The sequence below is a fragment of the Notamacropus eugenii genome, chromosome 2, assembly GCF_028372415.1.
Source record: "Notamacropus eugenii isolate mMacEug1 chromosome 2, mMacEug1.pri_v2, whole genome shotgun sequence".
In the NCBI taxonomy this organism is placed as follows: domain Eukaryota; kingdom Metazoa; phylum Chordata; class Mammalia; order Diprotodontia; family Macropodidae; genus Notamacropus; species Notamacropus eugenii.
The window spans coordinates 376,351,780-376,373,663 of NC_092873.1; the positions used below are offsets into that span (position 1 = coordinate 376,351,780).

General features: G+C 38.4%; 1 protein-coding gene across 6 annotated transcripts in view; it reads right to left on the reverse strand.

Moving 5' to 3' along the window:
* The window catches only part of SYNRG (synergin gamma), an 88,659-nt gene extending 66,837 nt beyond the window's left edge, over positions 1-21,822 (reverse strand). For 5 of the 6 annotated variants that reach the window (XM_072646968.1, XM_072646967.1, XM_072646965.1 and 2 more), the window contains exons 1-3: positions 21,610-21,822; positions 17,086-17,126; positions 10,648-10,766 (exon numbers count right to left, since the gene is read on the reverse strand). In XM_072646968.1, coding sequence (XP_072503069.1) covers positions 10,648-10,766; positions 17,086-17,126; positions 21,610-21,701 — 252 coding nt within the window. In that variant the 5' untranslated portion in view covers positions 21,702-21,822. Of the gene's footprint in view, positions 1-10,647; positions 10,767-17,085; positions 17,127-21,609 lie in introns of those variants that run through there. The other variant, XM_072646966.1, reaches the window with a different exon arrangement.
* Positions 21,823-21,884: the final 62 nt, after the last annotated feature.

Here is a 21,884-nt window from a genome sequence, read left to right on the forward strand (position 1 = left end):
AGACTTGCAAGCAAAGTATGAACAACAGATCAGCACCCTGCTAAAGGAGACCCAAAAAAATGTGGAAGAAAATAACACCCTGAAAAATAGGCTAACTCAATTGGCCAAGGAGGTTCAAGAAGCCAATGAGGAGAAGAATGCTTTCAAAAGCAGAATTAGCCAAATGGAAAAGGAGATTCAAAAGCTCACTGAAGAAAATAGTTCTTTCAAAATTAGAATGGAACAGATGGAGGCTAATGACTTTATGAGAAACCAAGAAATCACAAAACAAAACCAAAAGAATGAAAAAATGGAATATAATGTGAAATATCTCACTGGAAAAACAACTGACCTGGAAAATAGATCCAGGAGAGACAATTTAAAAATTATGGGACTACCTGAAAGCCATGATCAAAAAAAGAGCCTAGACATCATCTTTCATGAAATTATCAAGGAAAACTGCCCTGATATTCTAGAACCAGAGGGCAAAATAAATATTGAAAGAATCACCAATCACCTCCTGAAAAAGATCCAAAAAGAGAAACTCCTAGGAATATTGTGGCCAAATTCCAGAATTCCCTGGTCAAGGAGAAAATATTGCAAGCAGCTAGAAAGAAACAATTCAAGTACTGTGGAAATACAATCAGGATAACACAAGATCTAGCAGCTTCTACATTAAGGGATTGAAGGGCATGGAATAGGATATTGCAGAAGTCAAAGGAATTAGGACTAAAACCAAGAATCACCTACCCAGCAAAACTGAGTATAATACTTCAGGGGAAAAAATGGTCTTTCAATGAAATAGAGGACTTTCAAGCATTCTTGATGAAAAGACCAGAACTGAAAAGAAAATCTGACTTTCAAACACAAGAATGAAGAGAAGCATGAAAAGGTAAACAGCAAAGAGAAGTCATAAGGGACTTATAAAAGTTGAACTGTTTACATCCTTACATGGAAAGACAATATTAGTAACTCTTGAAACTATTCAGTATCTGGGTACTTGGTGGGATTACACACACACACATGCACATGCACACACTCATAGAGACAGAGCACGCAGAGTGAATTGAATAGGATGGGATCATATCTTAAAAAAAAAATGAAATCAAGCAGAGGGAGAGAAATATACGGGAGGAGAAAGGGAGAAATGGAATGGGGCAAATTATCTCTCATAAAAGAGGCAAGCAAAAGATTTTTTTTTAGTTTGGGGAAAAAGAGGGGAGGTGAGAGAAAAACATGAAGTTTACTCTCATCACATTCCACTAAAGGAAGGAATAAAATGCATACTCATTTTGGTATGAAAACCTATCTTACAATACAGGAAGGTGGGGACAAGGGGATAAACAGGGTGGGGGGGACGATGGAAGGGAGGGCATGGGGAGGAGGGTACAATTTGAGGTCGACACTTACAGGGAGGGACAGGATCAAAAAGAGAGAATAGAAGTAACTGGAAGCAGGATAGGATGGAGGGAAATATGGTTAGTCTTATATAACACGACTATTATGGAAGTCATTTGCAAAACTACACAGATTTGGCCTATATTGAATTGCTTGCCTTCCAAAGGGAGGGGGAGGGGAGGGAGGGAGGAAAAGAAGTCACAACTCAAAGTTTTTGGAATAACTGTCAAGTACTGTTCTTGCCGCCAGGAAATAAGAAATACAGGTAAAGGGGTATAGAAAGTTATTTGGCCCAACAGGACAGAGGAGAGGATGGAGACAAGAGCAGAGAGGAATGATGGAGAAGAGAGTGGAGTGGAGATGGGGGGCAATTAGAATGCGCGGTGTTTTGGGGTGGGAGGAGGGGACAAGGGAGGAGAAAATCTGGAGCCCAAAAATTCTGTGAAAATGAATGTTAAAAGTGAAATAAAAAGAAAAAAAGAAATGCAAAAAAAGGTATGCAATACATTGTATTCCTGACCAAGAGCCCAACTTCTTATAAAAATGAACACAAAAAAACCCCCACTTTATTAATTATAAATGACGTATCTTTAAGAAAGCATTCTATAATCCAGTTAAACAGCAGCACAACTCCAATTCTATTTAATATAATATAATAGAATAATACATACAAGGCTATCATTTTACTACTTCATAATTCTTGACTTCTTGTAGAAATAATGGAAATGGCAGAGAGTGTTAGAAAATTCAGTAAGGCTTTTTTTGGATATGATATCTTTTGTAGTTTTATCAGCCTTCACAGTCTCTCCCTCCTCCCCTATCCTTTGGGGAGATTTTCATTAGCAACTCTGAGAAACAGAAGTTAGCATAAGAGAGGTGGAAGCTCTCAAGAATGAAATTCTGAAGGCAAAATTTTCAATTAGAAAGAAATAGAAAAATTGTCTAAAGAAGTGAGTATGACTCTGTAGAAAGTTCACTGACAAACTTAAAAAAGACACATACAGAAGAGGCAAGTGGGGGCAGATAATTATATAAATAATAAGTGTCAGGAACATTTAAGTGCAGAATGAGCTTTTCAGTATGTTCAGAACTAAGGATGACCAAAAAAAGATAGGACTATTGCATGGAATGGATTGAATAATAGCAGAAACATTCAGTTCATTTTGCTGCTATCTCCAGCTGGTTTAGAAATCTAGGAGGCAAAAGGATGAAAATAACAGGTGACACCAAAGGTTGAGTGAGAAAGTACCTAGCTGCTTTCAACAAATTCAAATCATTAGGCCTGCAGGGTATCCCAAGGAACAGAAAGATGGCCAATGTCAGTGGATCACAGAATACATGGAGGGGAATAAGTGTGAGAAGACTGGAAAGCCAAGAAGTGGCCAGGCTATAAAATGCTTTAAAAGTCAAAGAGAATTTTTTATTTGATCTTGAAGGGAATAAGAAGCCACTGGAGTTTGCTGGAGTTTAGAGGATGACATATGGTCAGACCTGTAATTTGGGAAGATCACTTGACAGCTTGAGGCAGGGAGATCAATCAGAAAGCTATTGCAATAGTCAAGGTATGAGGTAATGAGGACCTACCTTATGGTGGTGGCAGCATCAGAAGAGAGAAGGATGTTTTATGAGGTGTTGTGAAAGACTGGATATAGAGAGTTAAGAGCGAGGGGCTAAGAATAACATTGAGAATAACAATCTGTTGCCAGCCTGGGTGACTAAAGAGGAAGGTAGTGCTCTCAAGAGTTTTGGGGGAAAGATAAAAAGTTCAGTTTTGGACATGCTGACCTTAAGATGTCTACAAAACACTCAGTTTGATAAGTCCAAAAGGCAATTGGAGATATGAGGTGAGAGGTTAGAGATGGATCTATAGATATGAGAATCAACTGCATAGAGATGACAACTGAACCCATGAGAGCTGGTAAGATCACCAAGCAAAATAACAGAGGGGGCTCAGGATAGATTCTTAGGGGACAGTCAGAGTTAACAGGTGCAACCTAGACAGAGATACAAGAAAGGATACTGAGGAGTGGTCAGACAGATAAAAAAAAACCTCAGAATAGAGCCTTGGGAGACATTCATGGTTAGCAGGTACAACCTGCATAAGGACAAACCAAAGGACAATGAGAGGGCAAGCAGGTAGGAGAATCAGAAAAGTAGTGCCTTGAAGACCTAGAAATAAGGGAATATTAAGGGGAAAAGGATGATTGACAATTATCAAATGCAGCAGAGAGGTCTAAGGATGAAGAATGAACTGATAACAACTAAGTCCAAAGAGAAGTCATTAGTGGAACAATGAGAACTGCTGGTTAATTCTCAAGTGGAATACCCCAAGGATCTGTCCTTGATCCTACATTAATCAGTTTTATAACTTTAGGGAGTTATTAAATCTATTAACTATTGGAAGTTATTAAGCTTATTAAGTTAATTAAACTATTAAAGGAGAGATGATTAATAGAAATGATCAACTTTTTAATTCAAATTCAAAGCCTTCCATAATCTGCCACCAATTTATTGCTTTAAAAACTTTTTTTGAATGCATATCGAAGCATACTATTTGCTCTTTTTTTTGTTTTGTTTTCTCTTTCTCATGATTCTTCCCATTCATTCTAATTCTTCTTTACAAACTGACTAATGTGAAAATATGTTTAATGAGAATGTATCTGTAGAGCCTATATTGGATTTCATGCTGTCTTGGGAAGAGGGGAAGGAACACAGGCAGAGAAAATTTAAAACTGATGGAACTGAATGCGGAAAACTAAAAATAAATAAATTTATAAATTAAAAAAACTATCTTGACTGAACTTGTTTTAATAAATAACATGAAACTTTCAAATGCCCACTCAAATAACCTTTCCTGCAAAGTACATTTACTGAAAAGTTTATCAATTATTAAATGAAAGGAGGAATATGTCCTTTAACTGATATCATGATACCAATTCCAAACTACCTTCCCATCTTTCTTTCATAAAATTTCCCTGCATGCACCTGGTGTTCTAGCCAAGCTGAACTCTCATTATCTCCTGCTCTCCACACCAATTCAACAAATATTAAATGATTATTCTGTGTTATGCTAGGAGTAGATACAAAATTTAAATAAACTGTAATTCCTGATCTCACTGAGTGAAGGAGATGACACATACCCAAATAGCAATAATGGAAAGTAATATATAAGTGCAAAAGAGATAAAAACAAAGTACCTGGTCACACCACTTCTGTCATTTTCCTTCCTTCATAGTTTCTTACCTTATAGTTAGCTAGCTGAATAATCTTCTTTCCTTTAATCTCTTGCCCTTCTACTGAGCTATATAACAAGGGTAGGGGTACAGGAGGTTTTTTCCTCGGGGTGTTAACATCCTGGGGGAGACATGTTTTTCCTCCAGGGTGGGTCTAGAGATCATCATTCCTTCATCACAAGCCTTCTGCTGGCCTTCATAATCTTGCTCCTTCATCTACTCCTAGCTCAGCATCCTAATGCCTCTCTTACAGGGTTTGTCTTAACTCCCCCCCATCCCACTCCTTTACAACTTCCCTCTACAGGACCTCTTGGGACAGATTCCTCTCTCCACATTAGTGCAACTGCATGGGCATTGGTTGGGCTGTTCTCTCAACCTGGGCTGTCACCACTCCCAAAATTATCTTCTGTGTTGCCACCACTGTCATCCCCCTGCTCATACTCCTGTTTTTGGCCCTAGTGGAAGTATCACTAGTTAAAGAGTTTTGTCCTTCAGCTGTCCATAACCTACTAATCTTCAACCCTGGGTCATTTCTACCAATGATCTTTGCCATACATATTCCCAAGCCACCAAACACTTCTAGAGGAAGTCATTAAACTATGCTGATTGGTTTCAATAGATTTCACCTGACCTAACCACAACTGGGTCTTCTCTACTGCATAGCAGTCCTTTTATTCTTATCTTATTAATTCTCTATTATATTCCCACATATGCTGTTGTAAACCTTCTCCTGTCTTCTCAAATTTCTCTTTTCTTACTTCTTTAGATGATCTCCCTTACTACTTTACTAAAAGGGTACACAAAATTGAGGCCATCTGACATCAGCTCCCAAATCTTCATGGGTGGAAATCCCTCTATTCCTGTGAAGTACAATTTTGTTGCTCCATCCCCCTAGAGACTGCAGCTGAAATTCATGGTTGAAAGTCTCTATTTTTTCCATATTTCTCATACTTAGTTTGGACTTCAGCACAATCAGCACAGTTTTTTTTTTAAACAGGCCTTATCATACCCAATAGATTGAAACTCCTTGAGGGCATGACCTATAACTTATCTGCTCTTTATCTCAGTTGCTGGTATGGTGTCAAATACATAATTTAATAAGTGACCACGTAATTGAATTGTTCATTTTTCCTCATGCACTCAAAGTATTGTAATTTTTTCTTTCAGAACTATCAAAAACAAGTTTTCTAATTGTTTGCCTTCCAAATGCAGCATCCTTAAAAACAGAAACACAAAGAAAATCAGTTTATTCAGAAAAAATAAATGATTAGATTTTCCAGATTTAGAAACAAGGCAGATGAATGCTGAAAATAGATCTTGCCAATTAAAAAAATCACTCCTCAAGAAAGCATTAATTCCTTATATTCTGCCATTCGATATGACCACAGAGGAAAGGTTGCTAGAAATGCCAATAAAAATCAATTAGAATTTTAAATGGTGCCAGTTGTAATACTGCAATATTTAGTCAGATTTTCTTGGTTTGAGGATGACAAATTTCAGACTGACATATCATACCTATATGTATAACTAATCTTAGTTAATTTCACCTTTCCAATGGTAAGAACAAGAATCAGAAGTCCTTATAATGGTATCAAAATTAGCATCACTAGTTAATAATAAAAATGCAGGAGCTTCTGGTTTCTCAGGTACGAGTTTTAGGAGTTTATACAAAATGCACACAGACACAGACACACAGACACCCCTTATGACCTGCTACCTTAGTCTGGTACTTCAGCAAGTCTAAAGTCTGGAAAATTGCTCCTAGGACTCCACCGCAGGCATAACACAGAGAGCTCTGACTAGAAGCAGTCTGTTTTCTAAATCAAGGATGTGTGGTTGCCAATATTGCCAAGCCTAGTATGTGGCTTATTTCCTGGCTCTCCAATTAAGTGCTAGCAATTAAATGAATATAACAGCGCTAAATGAATGTAGCTTTTAAAAAAATATTGACAACTACCGAGAGGGTACACAAAATTAAAAAGAAATCCCTAAAACCATAAAAGTTGAAAAATAATATGAAGTACAGTGTAAATAAATAAGGAATGGAGATAATATGGTACCCTATGGAGCCAAGGGAAACATTTTTTTTCTAATTATAAGGTCCCCAAGAAGCATGTGCTACTTATTTTCCCCCCATTTAAAATCTAAGGGAACTGAAGTCAAAAATTTAGTCTTCCAATAACCTCTGAATTACCAAATCTAATGGTCGTTTTTCATTCTTTGTCCTTCCTGAACTCTCAAAAGCCTCTGACACTGCTGATTATCCCCTCCTACTGGATACTCTTTCCTCTCTCCTTCACTTCAGATCTACTACATTCCTGGAATATGGTTGGTCTTACAGAAACAAGCAAGGTACAAAATTGGGCAAAAAGGGATTCAGCAGCCTTGATGGAGGAACCCATGAGACAGGGAGAAAGAGATGGGATAAGCATGAGTCTGGCAAATACTTATATCTCCTATGCCACCATAAGCAGTATTTTATATTGGTAGAAAAACAGTATACTAAGTTAAAAAATGCTATGCTCCCCCTTACACAATTATAAAGTATAGCTTAGAGATCCTTTACCCTCTGACTTATCTATGGCTTTACAGGTCAATCTATATGTATTTATTATGTAATTAAACTGTGTCAAGACACTGTAATAGGAACTGAGAATACAAATATAATGAATGAAACAATCCTTACTTGCAAGGGACTAGCATTCTAATGGGGAAAACAATTAGGACATCCATAAGTATGTACAGAATACAAAGTATTTTGGGAAGGAGAAACAGCATTAATTAGTTAAGAATAAGTAGAAAAAAGCTTCATGTAGAAGGTGATACTTCCCGGTTGAAAGAGGAGTGGGATTCTCGAAGGTGGGGGTGAGGAAGGAGCACACTCTACATAGGAAGATGGCCATGCATGGAGATGGAATGTCGTGATCCAACTAGTACACGAAGGGGAGTAATGTTCATTGAGACTTATAAGATCAAGTCAGATTTTGAAAGGACTTAAAAGTTAAACCCAGTAATTTTTATTTTATATTAGAGGCAACAGGGAGCCACTGGAATTGCTGAGCTAGGGAATGAAACGGTCAGATCTGTGTTTTAGGAAAAATCATCTTGGCAGTAATGTGTAGGATAGATTGAAGTTGAAAGCCTGGGTGACTGGGAGAATGGTAATATTCTCAAGAGTAATAGGAAGCTGAAAAGAGCAGAGTGTTTGAGGGGATCATGCTGAATATGAGATGCTTACAGGGCACCCATCAGGAACAGAGTTCAAAAGACTGAGGCTGGGCATATAGATCTGAGAATTATTTGCATAGAGATGATAAATGAACCCATGGCAGCTGATAACGTCACTGAGAAAGAGAATACAGGGGGAGAAAAGGGCCTGGGACAGAACTTTGAGGGAAAACTCATGGTTAATGGGTGACCTAGAAGACATGGATGAATATGCAAGGAGACTAAGAAGCAATAGTAGGATTGGTAGTAGGAAAACCAAGACAGAAGAGTGTCAAAAAAACTTAGAGAGGAAAGAGTATCTACTAGTCAACAGTGTCAAAAGTTGCAGAGAAGTCAAGAAAGATGTAGAGAAAAGGTCATAAATTTGGCAATTAAGAAATCAAAGATAACAGCACTTTCAGTTGAATGAGGCTGGAAGTCAGACTTCAGAGAGTTAAGGGAGAACAAAGAAAGTGAAGGCACCAATTGTAGATAGCCTTCTCAAAAAAGCCACGAAAAAGAGGCAAGATACAGAATGATAGCTAGTGGAGATGGACAGATCAAGTGAGAATTTTTTAAGGATGGGAGAGACATGAGCATGTTAACAGTCAGCATAGGAGTTAGATAGGGAGAAACCAAAGGAATAGTAAAGAAGTGGGGATGCCAGTAGGGGCAATCTGCTGAAAAAGGAAGGAGACAAGATGAAGACATTTTGCAGAAAGGTTTACCCAACTCTTTAGTCAGTAGATAAGGAGTAGATGGTGATAGGGTGACATGAGTTTTTTGAGATTAGGAAGAGAGAAGAGGAAGCTCTTGGCAAATGGCTTCAATAAAATGATGTCCTTACCTGAGAGGATAGGAGGGGAAAAGAGGGGGGGTCCCATGTGGGGCAGAGGGAAGGAGAAAGACATGGGTGTAATGGGAAGTTTGAAGAGGGATGAAAAGATTTAGGATAACTGTTGTGGTGAGTGGGACAGTGAATTAACTAAGGAAGTATAAAAGTAGTGCCTAACTGTAGGGAGGATCTAGTTGAAGATTATGAAATATTAATTTGTATGTGGATCTAATCCAGAGTTGCATGATTTTTTACAGCTCTGCCCAGTAGCACATGGATATGAGAAAAAGAAGGCAGAAGGTAGGAATAATCTAGGGTTGAGGTTTGGCAAAGTATGTTTCAAAGACAATGGGGCAAGGGATTCCAGAGTGAAATAGTTCACCAAAGGGCCAAGTAAAGGCCTTAAGGACAGAAGAGTTAGATACTTGGTTAGATGCATGGTTAAAAGCTTTTCTAGGGGGAGGGCCAGACTTATGATTTCATAAGGGCAATAATTCTTGGAGAAGAAAGAACTGACAATAATGTAAAGAGGTAAGGGATAACTATGGAAGCAGTGTTTCAGAGGATGTAAAAGGGGTGAGTGCACGTGAAGGCTTGGTTCTAGAAGGGAGGAGGCAATCTTATTTCCCTGTGACTAAAGAAACAGTTAAGAGGACAGGTACAAAGACATGCTCAGGCAAAGATGAAGGTATTCGAGGTGACTCATTCCAGAAAGAAGTGAAATCAACTGTTAAGTGTATGTGTATGGGGAGTGGGGATAAAGTTAGGAACTTTAAGGAGTAAAAGAAAGATATGGAGTAACTGGAGTGGTGAGTACGATAGAGAATTCATGAAAATTAAGTATTAGTGAAGAGCAAGTTAGGGTCAGCTTGACATCTGGCAACAGGATTTTATTTAAGTCCAGCTTTGGATGAGCATCTTTTGGTTCTCAGTGACCTAGAAGGAGGGAAGAAAGCCACAATGGGGGTGATTCAAGTTTGGGAATTGTTACCATTTGACTTGGGGGGGGGGGGGCGGCGTTAAATAAAGCGGCAGAAAAAAAGGCACTTGAAGGATTTGATCAGGAAGTTTAGGATAGGAAGGATCTTGAAGGGTAGTGGACTCAGAAAAGTAGAAAGGACTGAGTGAATGGATGTCTGAATGAAGGCTGAAAAACAGGCTCAGGAGGCATGGTAGATTGAAAGAGAGGAGGTGAGCAGGTTCTAATCAGAGAGCGAGAGTACTGATGTAGAATTAAACAGAAATGACAAAACCTCTCTTTTTGCTTTCCCTTCTTCTTTGTTATTTCTTAATAGTCTCATTCAAACTATATTTTATCTCTTTCAAAAGGGAGCTTCTCAAGGACAGAGATTGTTTTCTTTTATATGTCTAGTCTTACTGCGTTATATTTGTGATTGCTAAAATGTTGGATCACAGCACAAAGTATCATTTTTTCCCTCAACTTTTTAAGACAGAGGTTTTTAATCTTTCAAAATAACTTTTAGCATCAAAATCATCTTTAACCTAAAAGTTCAGCAAAAATATGGAAAACAATTAGTAGGTGTCCCTTTCAAAAGGCTTGTGCTTCTCTAATCCTTCAAATGCACATTTTGATTCCTTTTTTTCCACTTATTATTTGCAAGGACTTGTACTTTATTTAGATAATAAAAATAGCTAACATTTATATAGCTATTATTATGTGTCAAGCAGTGTGCTGAATTCTGTGCAGTTTTCTTATTTGATTCTTCTATTATTATCCCCTTTTACAGATGAGGAAATTGAGGCAAAGAGAGGTTAAGTGACTTGCCCAGGACACAGCTAGTATCTGAGGCCATAACTTAACTCAGGTTTTCTTGATTCTAGGGCCAATGCTCTACTGTACCACCTCATTGCCCTCTTTAGATGGCTTACCATCTAAGGAATTCATAACCTAGACATTCATAGTCCCTAGGACACAGAAGTTTAATAGCAACAGAAACTGTACCTTTGGAAATAATAGGTTAATAAGACAAGTACCTGCATGGCAATAGGTCCTGGAGACATTTGAGAACTGTAATTCATTCCCATCATGCCCTGCATATTAGGCTGCATAACAGAAACCATTGGAAATCCTTGTTGCTGAATTGGCATCAGACCTATTTGAAAACATAAGAGCATTATTCAAGTTAATAACTTTTAAAGTCTGCTCTTAAAAAACTCTGTTAAATAATTCTTTGGAGTATACTAGTAATTAAGCATTCATTAGATAAACAGCCACTAGCATGCAAAGGATACTGCATAACACTGTAATAGAGATTATGTTGAAAATATAAAAGACAACAAGAAACTCATATTGGTATGTCAGAGAGATTCCAAATATACCTTAAAATAAGCTTTGTATTCTATCCTCCCCTTTCTCTTTGACTTAAAATTCTAAGTCGTCTAAACTTGGTCTCTCTGAAAAAGGGACAAAAATGTACCTCCCTCCTTTCTTTGAAGAATTAGGAGGATTATCGTCATGGTACACTGAATATAGTCGGATTTGGTCATATGTTAGTTATTTTGTTGAATTTTTTCCCCTCCTTTTTAATTCTTTGTTACAAGAAATGGTTCACTGGATAAAGGAGAGGCATAAGTTTGGAAATGAAGGTTATTTAAAAACATACTGAATACTGTGTCTCTATCTTGCCCAAGCCGAAGTGTAAGAACTATTTATAGACCTCATTCCACTGATTGACATGGATACTCTGTTTTTGACCTGGACCAGTTCAACCTTTCTTGGACAACCTCCTCTTTCCCCCATTCCTTCTGAAGCTCAGAATTCTCATGCTCAAGAGATCTTTCAACTTCAGTGGATGGAGAACAGGGTTTATAGGTGTGTACCACTACACCTGGCCATGCTCAACTTCTAAGGTTCTTTGTTGAACAGTCTAAAAAAGTTTCAGGGTATCATTAATACATCTGGGAGCCAAGATGGCAGGGTAAGCAGGAAATCACTCGAACTCTCCCATATTCGCCTCCAAACAACTATAAAATAGTGCCCACAAAAGAATTCTAGAATGGCAGAACCAGAAAAAAGATGGGGTGAAACAATGTTCTAGCCAAAGAAACTTGGAAGTTCAGCAGGAAAGGTCTGTCTCACTTGGGTAAAGCATCCTGGCAAGCTAATGGTAGGCTCTGCCTCAGTAAGCGAGCAGGAGGCCCTGAGCCCAATGTGGTGCTAGGTAAGCAGGCAAATGTCAACACTAGGATCTCCCCCATGTGCCTTCGCATAATTCCAGGTGAACAGGCACATACCTGTGCAGGAACCTCTCAACAAATGCCAGGCCAGTGCCAGGATCCCTCACTTATCTCAAGGCAGTGCTGGGGGAAAGGGCAGATGCCAGTGCTGGAACTCCCCATGTGCCTCAGTGCAGTACCACATGAGGTGACAGACCCTTGTGGCCTCCAACAGTACCAGCCACCTCCCACCCCTTCAGTGTAGCACCAGGCAGGAACATCTGCCATGGACCTTAGGGCAGCACCAGTGCAGCACCAGGCAAACAGTTGGGGCCTGTAGCCCCCAGCACAGAAGAAGCTTGTGACAGTACCCCTTCTACTCCAGAAGCAGAGTTCAAATTTAAAAGTAAGGAACAAGGATGGAAAGATGAACAAAAAACAAAAAAAGAATCTGACGACATAAAGCTATTATGGTGACAGAGAAGATCAAGACACAAACTCAGAAGAGGACAACAATGTCAAAATGCTGATGGACAAAGCCCCAAAGAAAAATGGGAATCTGACTCAAGGCCAGAAAGAACTCATGGAAGACCTAGAAAAGGAGTTTAAAAATCAAATAAGAGAAATAAATTAGAAAAATTGGGAAAAGAAATGAGAGTGATATAAGAATCATAAAAAAAAGAGTCAATAGCTTAGAAAAAGAAAATAACTCCTTAATAAGTAGAATTGGCCAAATGGAAAAGGAGGTACAAAAGTTAACTAAAGAAAACAATTCCTTAAAAATCAGAATTGGGCAAGTGAAAACTAATGACTCTATGAGACATCAAGAATCAATCAAAATCAAAGAATGGAAAAATAGAAGAAAATGTAAAATGCTTCATAGGAAAACCAATTAACCTGGAAAACAGATCCAGGAGAGATAATTTTAAAATGATTACATTACCTAAAAGCTGTAATATTCAAAAGGAGGACCTGAACATAATAATTCAAGAAATTATCAAAGAAAACTGACCTGATATCCTAGAACCAGAGGGTAAAACATACATTGAAAGAATCTGTTGATCACCTCTGGAAATAGATCCCAAAATGAAAACTCCCACAAAGATGACAGACAAATTCCAGAACTTCCAGATCAAGAAAAAAATACTGCTAGCAGGCAGAAGGAAACAATTTCAAATATTGGGGAGCCACAATCAGGATGACACAGGACTTAGGAGCAACAACATTAAAGGATCAGAGGTCATGGAACATGACCAGAAGGCAAAGGAGCCAGGAATATAACAAGCATCACCTCCCCAGAAAAACTGAGCATAATTTCTCAAGGGAAAAAAATAGTCATTCAATGAAATAGAAGGTTTTCAAGCTTTTCTGAGAAGACCAGAACTGAACAAAAAAAAAAAAATCTGATTTTCAGTGTCAAGACTTAAGAGAAGGATAAAAAGGTAAAAGGGAAAGAGGAAACATAAGGGATTCAATAGGGCTAAACTGTTTATATCCCTCCATGGGAGAATGATACTTATCATTCTTAAGAACTATAGCACTAATAGTACAGTTTGAAGGAATATACATAAATAGAAGATGTGGGTATACGGTGAATTTGAAGGGATGACATTAAAACTATTGAGGGGTGAGAAAACGGATTACATTGTGAGCAGAAGGAAGGGAGAGAATGAATGGGGTAAATTATCTCACATGAACAGGCACGAAAACCTATTACAGTGGAGGGGAAAATGGGAGGGTGGGCAGTGGTCATTGTTTGAACCACACTCTCACCAGAATTGGCTCAAAGAAGGAATAACATACATAATCAGTTGGGTATAGAAATCTATCTTACCCTATAGGGAAGTAGAAGGGGAGGAGACAAAATAAAAGAGGGGTGGGAACTGACAGAAGGAAGGGCAGACTTGGGGAGGTGGTGGTCAGAAGCAAAACACTGGTGAGGAGTGAAAGGGTGAAAGAAGAGAGAGAACAGGAAGAAAAGCTGGGTGGAGAAAAATACACAGTTAGTAATGGTAACTGTGAAGGTGAGTGGGATATACTCTTCCATAAAATGGAAGTGGACAGCAGAGCGGATCAAAAACCAGAATCCTACAATATCTGATTTACAAGAAATACACTTGAAGCAGAGACACACACAGAGTAAAGGTAAGGAACTGGAGCAGAATCTATTATGCTGAAGTTAAAAAACACAAGAGCAGGGGTAGCAATTGTGATTGCAGATAAAGCAAAAGCAAAACCAAATCTAATTAAAAGGATCTTGCTAAAAGGTTCCACAGACAATGAAGTAATATCAATACTAAACATATATGCACCAAGTGGCACAGCATCCAAGTTCTTAAGGGAAAAACTGAGTTATAGGAGGAAAAAGAGAACAGAACTGAACTAGCAGTGGCACCTCAACTGTTCCCTCTCAGAACTAGGTAAATCCAACCAAAAAATAAGGAAGAAAGAAATTAAGGAGTTGAACAGAATTTTAGAAAAGTTAGCTATGACAGGCCTTTGGAGAAAACTAAATGAGAATAGAAATGAATATATCTTTTTCTCAGTAGTGCATGGCACCTACACACACAAAAAAATGACATGCATTAGGGCAAAAAACCCTCAAAATCAAATGTAGAAAGGCAGAAATATTAAATGCTTCCTCTTTGTATGCATTTAATGGTTGCCATAAAAATTACATTCAACAAAGGGCAATGGAAAGATAGATTAAAAATTGGAAACAAAATAATCAAATTCTAAAGAATAAGTGGATCAAAGAACAAATCATAGGAATAATCAATAATTTCACAGAAGATAATGACAACAATGAGACAACATATCAAAATTTATGGGATGCAAAGTAGGACTTAGGGGAAAATTTATTTCTCCAAATTCTTACATCAGTCAAACAGAGAAAGAGATCAATGAACTGAGCATGCAACTAAAAAACCTAGAAAAAGAACAAATTAAAAAAACCCTAATTGAGCACCATATTGGAAATCCTAAAAACCAAAAGTGAAATTAATAAAATAGAAAACTAGTGAGCTAATAAATAAAACGAGGTGCTGGTTTTGTAAAAAAAAACAAACCAAAAAACACCAAACCAACAAGATTCATAAAGTACTGCTTAATTTGAGAAAAAAAAATAAGGAAAGAAGAAAACCAAGAAATTAAAAAATACATTTTCTGCATCATCACTAATTTACAACATTTTATGTCTTAAATAATATATGCAAGTACCTGAAAACGGTATAATAGATTTTTGGAAAACTCTGTCTAAAATTCAACCGGCATCACTGGTTATGAGTGAAAAGAGGGTTAGGATGAATCATCCCCCTAACTTTCACAGAGCTGTTTTGTCTTTGTTGCTGTCCCAACTAGTGGCTTATCATTCTGCTTCTCCACTGTGACAACCAATTAACAATGGGTTTGGGGAGAGAAGGGAATATTCTCATAAAATCAAACCTCCAGGGAAAGGAAGGGGGAAATAATTAGTAGAGATGTGCCACTAGTACCACTAATACCAAATCATTTCACAGAAAACTGCCTAATGTACTGATTATAGATGATTTGCCCACTAAGCAAAAGACATCTTCTTCAGAACATGGCCCTAAATGGCACAGCCACTGATTAGAGAATTCATCACAGAATTGTTAAGGACCTCAGCAGCTCCTACCTGAAAGGAATCTTCCCTATGGCATATTCTGTGAGTGGTCAAGTGCCCTTTATTTGGAAATCTCTACGGAGGGGAAACCCACCAACTTTCAAGGCAGCTCATCTAATTCTGGTTTGTTTTAATTAAGAAGTCTTTGACATCAAACATAAATTTGCTTCTTTGTAGTTTCTATTTATTGCTCCTGGTCTCGCTCTCTAGAGCTAAATAGTTACATCTAATCCCTCCTCCCTATGAGCGCCCTTCAAATACTTTAACAGAGTTAACAAACATTACCCCTCCAACTCTTCTTTTCTCCAGGATAAAAGTCCCTAGTTCTTTCAAATGATTTTCATATATGGACATTGTCCAACTTATCAATGTCCTTCTTAAATGATGGTGCCCAGGACTAGGCAGAAAATTCTAGGATCAGATCTGATGAGGGAGGAGTCAGTAGGTCTATGATCTCCTTTTTCCTAGAAGTTATGACTCTCATAATGCAGCCCAAGATCACAGTGGCTTTTTTGAGTGGTTTCAAACTGTTATATTGAGTTTCCAGTCCACTAAACTCCCACTATAATTTTCAGACAAACTACTATTTAACTATGATTCATCCCATCTTGTATTTGTGAAGTTGATTTTGGACTTAATCTGAAGCTGAACTGAGCTGCCTAGTAACTGAATGGGGTATGTACCTGGGTAGACATATTCTTGAAATAAAACACTTAAACTATCTGAAATTTAGATAAGTTTGAATAACATTAGAAGGTATCTTACAGTAATGACACCGAATGTGGGTTTTGGCAAAAAACAAAACAAAGCAAAAAAACAACCAAAAAACTCATTACTATTGAAACTGGACTACCAGCTGAACTTTAACATGCCATCTTCCACCTTCTAATATTTATATAAGTGATCCTCCATTCTTAGAACGGCCTCTGCCTTTCCAGTCCTTATCTTCTCCTTCATGGAAGTTCATTTGCTATTTCGTCCGTGAAGCCTTTCCTGATTCCCCCAGTTATTAGTGTTCTCTCTTTTCTCAATTTTTCATAAACCATTTTCTTTCTTGTTTCCTTTATCCTTCTACTTTGTACTTACTCCTTTGAATAAGATAAAAATTCCTTTAGGATATACAATTCCCTTAGAGGTAGGAACTGCTTGGTTTTTTTCTTTCAATCCCCATGTATTACTTTGTACATAGTATGCATTTTAATAAATGAATTGAAGAAAACATACAAAATTCACAAAGAAAAAGTGTAAGCTTAGAATAACTAAACAACTTGGAAGAAGAGACTTTTCAACTTCCTCAAAAAAAAAAAAGGAATTATAGCTATCTCACTCTGATCTTACTCCTGAATTTTCTTTCTCTCTTTAAATTTATACAAAAATCTGTTTATTATAAATTTTTCAGTACTCAAGGAGAAATGAGGAGTGATACTACTTTACCCCAAAGCCTATCATGAGAAACTTTAAAGTTAGATATCAAATGTGTACTAAGCAGCAGGAAAATTCTACTTTATTTACTGGTGAGATAGTTAAGTTTCTGTTCGTTTTATCCATTAACTTTCAGACTCAAAAAAGTTAATTATGAAATAAGGAAACATTCAAGACAAACTCTCACATACCTTGAGGGGGTCCTATTCCACCCGCAACAGGAAATATGAAGCTGAAATATATAACAAAGAAATGTCATAATCACAGGTTTTTCTCCCTACTATCAAATATTTATTGAGCACTCCTTGTGGACTTGGTAAATTTCTATTGCTCCTATAAAGACTGATCTTGTTGTTCTTCATGTTTCATTTTTCAGTGATACTGGTGATAATTAGAAGATTAATCTAAAATGCTATAAAATACTCTGGAGACAAATCTAATTTGCAGTCATATTTTTACAGTGAACAAGATTTTTAGTTTTAGTGTTTTATTTTTAAAAATTCTGTTAAGATCAAAATGCTGTTTTTTATATCTGACAATTTTCCATGAGTACGGCCTTGGAGAGTGTGTTCTGTCATAGAAGACTTTTAGTAGCTATAATCACTGATGCTGATTGTGAGTCTGTGGGATGTACGACTCAGTGATCTTTAAGAATCCATTTAGCCCTAAAATTCTATGACATTTTTTTTGGTAAATTTACTTTAAACTTAAATACAAAATGAGGAAAGAAAAACAACCCCAAACATTGCCATGTACACAACAGACTGTAAGAGAGGATTCAATATATAAGTAAAACTTTATGATTCTGACACTATAAAAAGGTTTTCACAGTATTAATTATACCAACCATGTCTTCATGACTCAGCTGAAACTGGGACCATGCTACTTATAAGCTTGCAGCTCAGCACCATTAATTTACACTGAATTAGTAATGAAACCTAAGTGAAAAGTAACCAACAACTCACTTTTAAAAAATTATTTCTCTGTTTCTTAGATGGGAGAGAATGGCATTCAAAAAAAATAGCTTATGAGATTTTTTTCAAGTCAACATGAAAAATTAAAACAACCATCTGTACCAGAGGCTAAGTGGAGAAAAAAATGAAAAAGGAAGCTCTATATGGGCTGGTTGTGTTACCATACCTTTCTTAGTATCTCGGTCAAAAGAAACGGGAAAACTGCCAAAGCCCTGCCTGTAATGAAATCCACCCTACCAGCACATACTTCCATACTAGAAAACCAAACTACCTTGGTAGTATGGAAAGGACATTAGTGTAGTCACTGCTCTGTCACTGACTACAAGTCACAATGCCCACAGTGCTGCGTCTACCAAATGAGGAAGCTGGACTTGATGTCTCTACTTCCTGCTCAAAAATTCTATGATTCCAACTTAAAGACACTGCTGAAGAGAAACTCTCACAGGTACCTAAAATGACTTACCAATTACCTATTTTTGCTTTATTTTGTAGTCCTATTAAACAAATAGTTGACTAAACAGTAAGGAAAGGATGACACAGCAAAGAATCATGAAAAATACTGACCAAAAATTGGATTAGTATCGATCAGAGTGGTGGTGATTCTGGCATAATTCTACAAATTAAAAATCTCTAGCACTTGTCCCTTCCCCACTTTTACTATGTTTACTTCAGAACTGTTTCTCATGCCAAATCTACTTCAAATGTCTCTTTAACTGGGCTTTGTTCCCCCAGACTTTCTGGATTACACACAGCCTACAAACTTCCACCAGGTCAACTTTCCTTAAACATGAGGACTTTGATAATAAAGTCACTCACTTTCCCCAAAACATTCTCTAGTTCCCCACTGCTAAGAGAAATTGGCTTTATCTGAGTTAGTCCTGGCATAATTGAAGGAGTATTGGCTCCACAGTCAGAAGACCTGGGTTCAAATTTCAATTTTACCACTTATTCTCTCTAGACCTCAGTTTCCTCATTCATAAAATGGAGAATTTTGAAGTCCTTTGCAGCTCTAATCCATGAGTATATGCTCTTCCTTAGCTTCTCCTAACCTCCTTCTCCAGCACTGTCTCCTACTTCTCCCTTATATATAAAAACCCATACCTTGGGCAAACCTCTATATATGGGCCTCAGCTTCCTCAGATATAAAATGAAGGGCAGGTCAAGAAAACTTCTAAGTTGTCTTCCAGCTTTAAAGTTATAGTCAAACAGGACACTCACTGTTCCTTGCCCTTTCATTCCATTTCCCCCCATTTGTGCTTGTTCTGTCCCTGTTTTGCCACTCCCTAGCTCTTCTTCTTGAGAGCCTTCAAAGCCTAGTTCAAATACAATCTCTTCCATGGTGCTGTCTTTGGCAAAGAGAAGCGAGCCTTCTCTTTGCATTTCTTTAGGATGTAGTGTGTATCACTCCTACAGCATATCATATATGCAGAAGATAAAACATATTGTTGGAATATGTCTATTGTATAAATGTACTTTAGTTCTCTGTGTACATCTTATTTCCCCCTTAACATATTGTATTTTGGGTCCCTTAAGGGAAGGAACCATGTCGTGGGTATCTTTTGTATCTCTCCCAACACTCTGCACATCACATACACTCTGCTGAAGGAATGAATTAAAAAAATAAGCTTCTTTAGAACAAACTTGGATTTTCCATTTCCTTTTCGTTTTGCTGTTCTAAGTTAACTCTATGACTTCCAGTGGATTTCTGTCTTCAGACTTACCTACTATGGCAGTCTATTACTTAAAGTACTATATATATGATACCAATCAAAAGTTAGTTGATAAGAAAATCAAACTTTGTGTTTGTTTATTGAAACAAAAGGGGTCAGTTATACAGAGTGAAATGTAACTAGTTAAGAAGCTAATTGTCTACTTTTCTTTTCCCCTAAAACATACTTAGGACACAAACAAAATGCTCTGGAAAATAATAATGCTGCACCCAAACAAAAAAATTACTGAAATCTAATTTTTTAAAAACTGCCTGAAATGTCTTTTTAGCCTTTGAAAGTCGTATGTACATAGAGTATTTACTCATCAGAATTCAGTTTTTACACTAGAGAACAAAATAACAAGTTTCCCCATTCTGATGAATTCCTTAATTAAATGATGGCTCTTCAGAAGCTTAGCAGACAAAAGATTGGGATCATAAAGATGTACTATTTTCTCCTTCAAGAATCCAGTCTATGCTTCAGAATTTTTTCAAAACTCTGCTCATAGTAACAAATTCTTCTAAATGAATTATCAGAATTTACTGGCAAGGATAATTTAACGAAGCAAAATTAAAATGTGATTAAAAACTTAGAAAGTTACAAAACTATCATATACTCTAAGAAAGTAATATCTAGATCATCAACTATTCAAGCCTTTCAACGGGAGGATGAATTACAAATATTAATAAAGAGCTCTATCTGAACTCTGGTAATCGAACACAAAAGCAAAAGTTAACTTTAAAAACGAAAACCATTATTTCAAAATCATTACCACATAGATACGAGTCTTTTCTCGTTAAAAAAAAAAAGGTGTGGGAAGTTAATAGTTAAAGTTAATAGTACTACACATACTCTCAAGTTAGTCTATAAAAGTTCAACTGAGTAGAAAGGTATAAAAACAGGGTCTTATACTACAGCAATTTATTAAAAAATGATTTGTTTCCTAGTAACATTGTTCCTTGGTTAAATGTCACAAGTTAATTCTAATGTTTAGGTACTTAAAACAACTTCAGAAAAAACAGGAAAAAAAAAGGGATTATTTTCCAAAAATAATTCTGGGCACAGAAGATAATGCAAACTTTCTCTCCATAAACCTTGTTCACAGAACCACAGGGCTAAAGATGATCTGAGGCCTCCCCTTAGGCAGCTTAACGAAGCCCGAGAACCCCTCCTCAGAATAATGCTTTGAAGGGGGTAAAATAAGATTACAAAGGAAACCAATTCTACTGAAGTAGTTATCAAAATAGTTATTAAAGTTCGAGGCCCCCAGGTTAATAATCCCTGATCTAGAATAACCTCCCTATTTTCCTGATGAGGAAATTTACTGAACCCAAGGTGATCCAAGCAGTACGTCTTAAGAGGTACGCTTGGGGGCCCTCAATACGCCATGGGTCACAGGGGAGGGGTCCTGCCCACGTGGGTTCTAGGATATAAAACAACACCTCCTCCTGGAATCCAGTAACACTACTCCGTATTTACAGGACCACCGGCGTGCCGCGCATCCCGCAAAGCAAGAACAGCCTCTGCCTAGGGGAGCTTTGTTCTTTCTACTGGTTCCGCTAAGCAGCGCGGCTTGCCGGCAGAGGGCTCTGGGCTCGGACCGTGTTTCGGGCTTCTTTTCGCGGCGGCGGTGAGGCTTTTCTCGGGTAGCTGGGGTAGGAAACAAGACAAGGGGCCAAGGACAGGACTAGGGGTGAAGAAGGGGTCTCCCACGAGCATCTTAGCACGAACAAGAGCCGCCGCACCCGGCTGGATACCTCCCCAGCGCAAACTCCTGCGGGCACAGGTGGCTGAGCGCCGGGAAGAGCGGCACCTAGCGGGGCGGGGAGGCCAAGCCCTCACGAGCCCACTCCCCACTATCCCCGTCCCTCAAGGGTCCCGCGCAGCCGCAGTCACGAGCTTCCCCGCCTCAATCGTGGCCCCGGTCGCCTGGGCAACGACCCTCCTACCCCACCCCCAAGCCCCGGCTCGGCTACAGCCGGCAGCTGCCCCAACCGCCGTCCACGCCTCCGCGCGGGCGCTCCACACACACCTGCCTCCCCCGCCAGCTCCTGCGCCGGTCCCGGCTGGCCCTCCGCCAGCGCCAGCGCCGCCGCCGGCTCCCGGTCCCGGCCGTAGCGCCATCTTCCCCGGAATCAGCCGCTGCGGCCGATGCCACCTTAGGTGGCTCCGTCAGCTGAGAGCAGCCACTTCCGGGGCAGCGGGCGGCACCGCCTCAACCCCAGCCCCACCCCTCGTTCCATCTGCTGGGGCGGGGTCTGAGTGGACACGTGACTCGTCTCGGCCTGGGGAGAGCCCTGCCCTCAC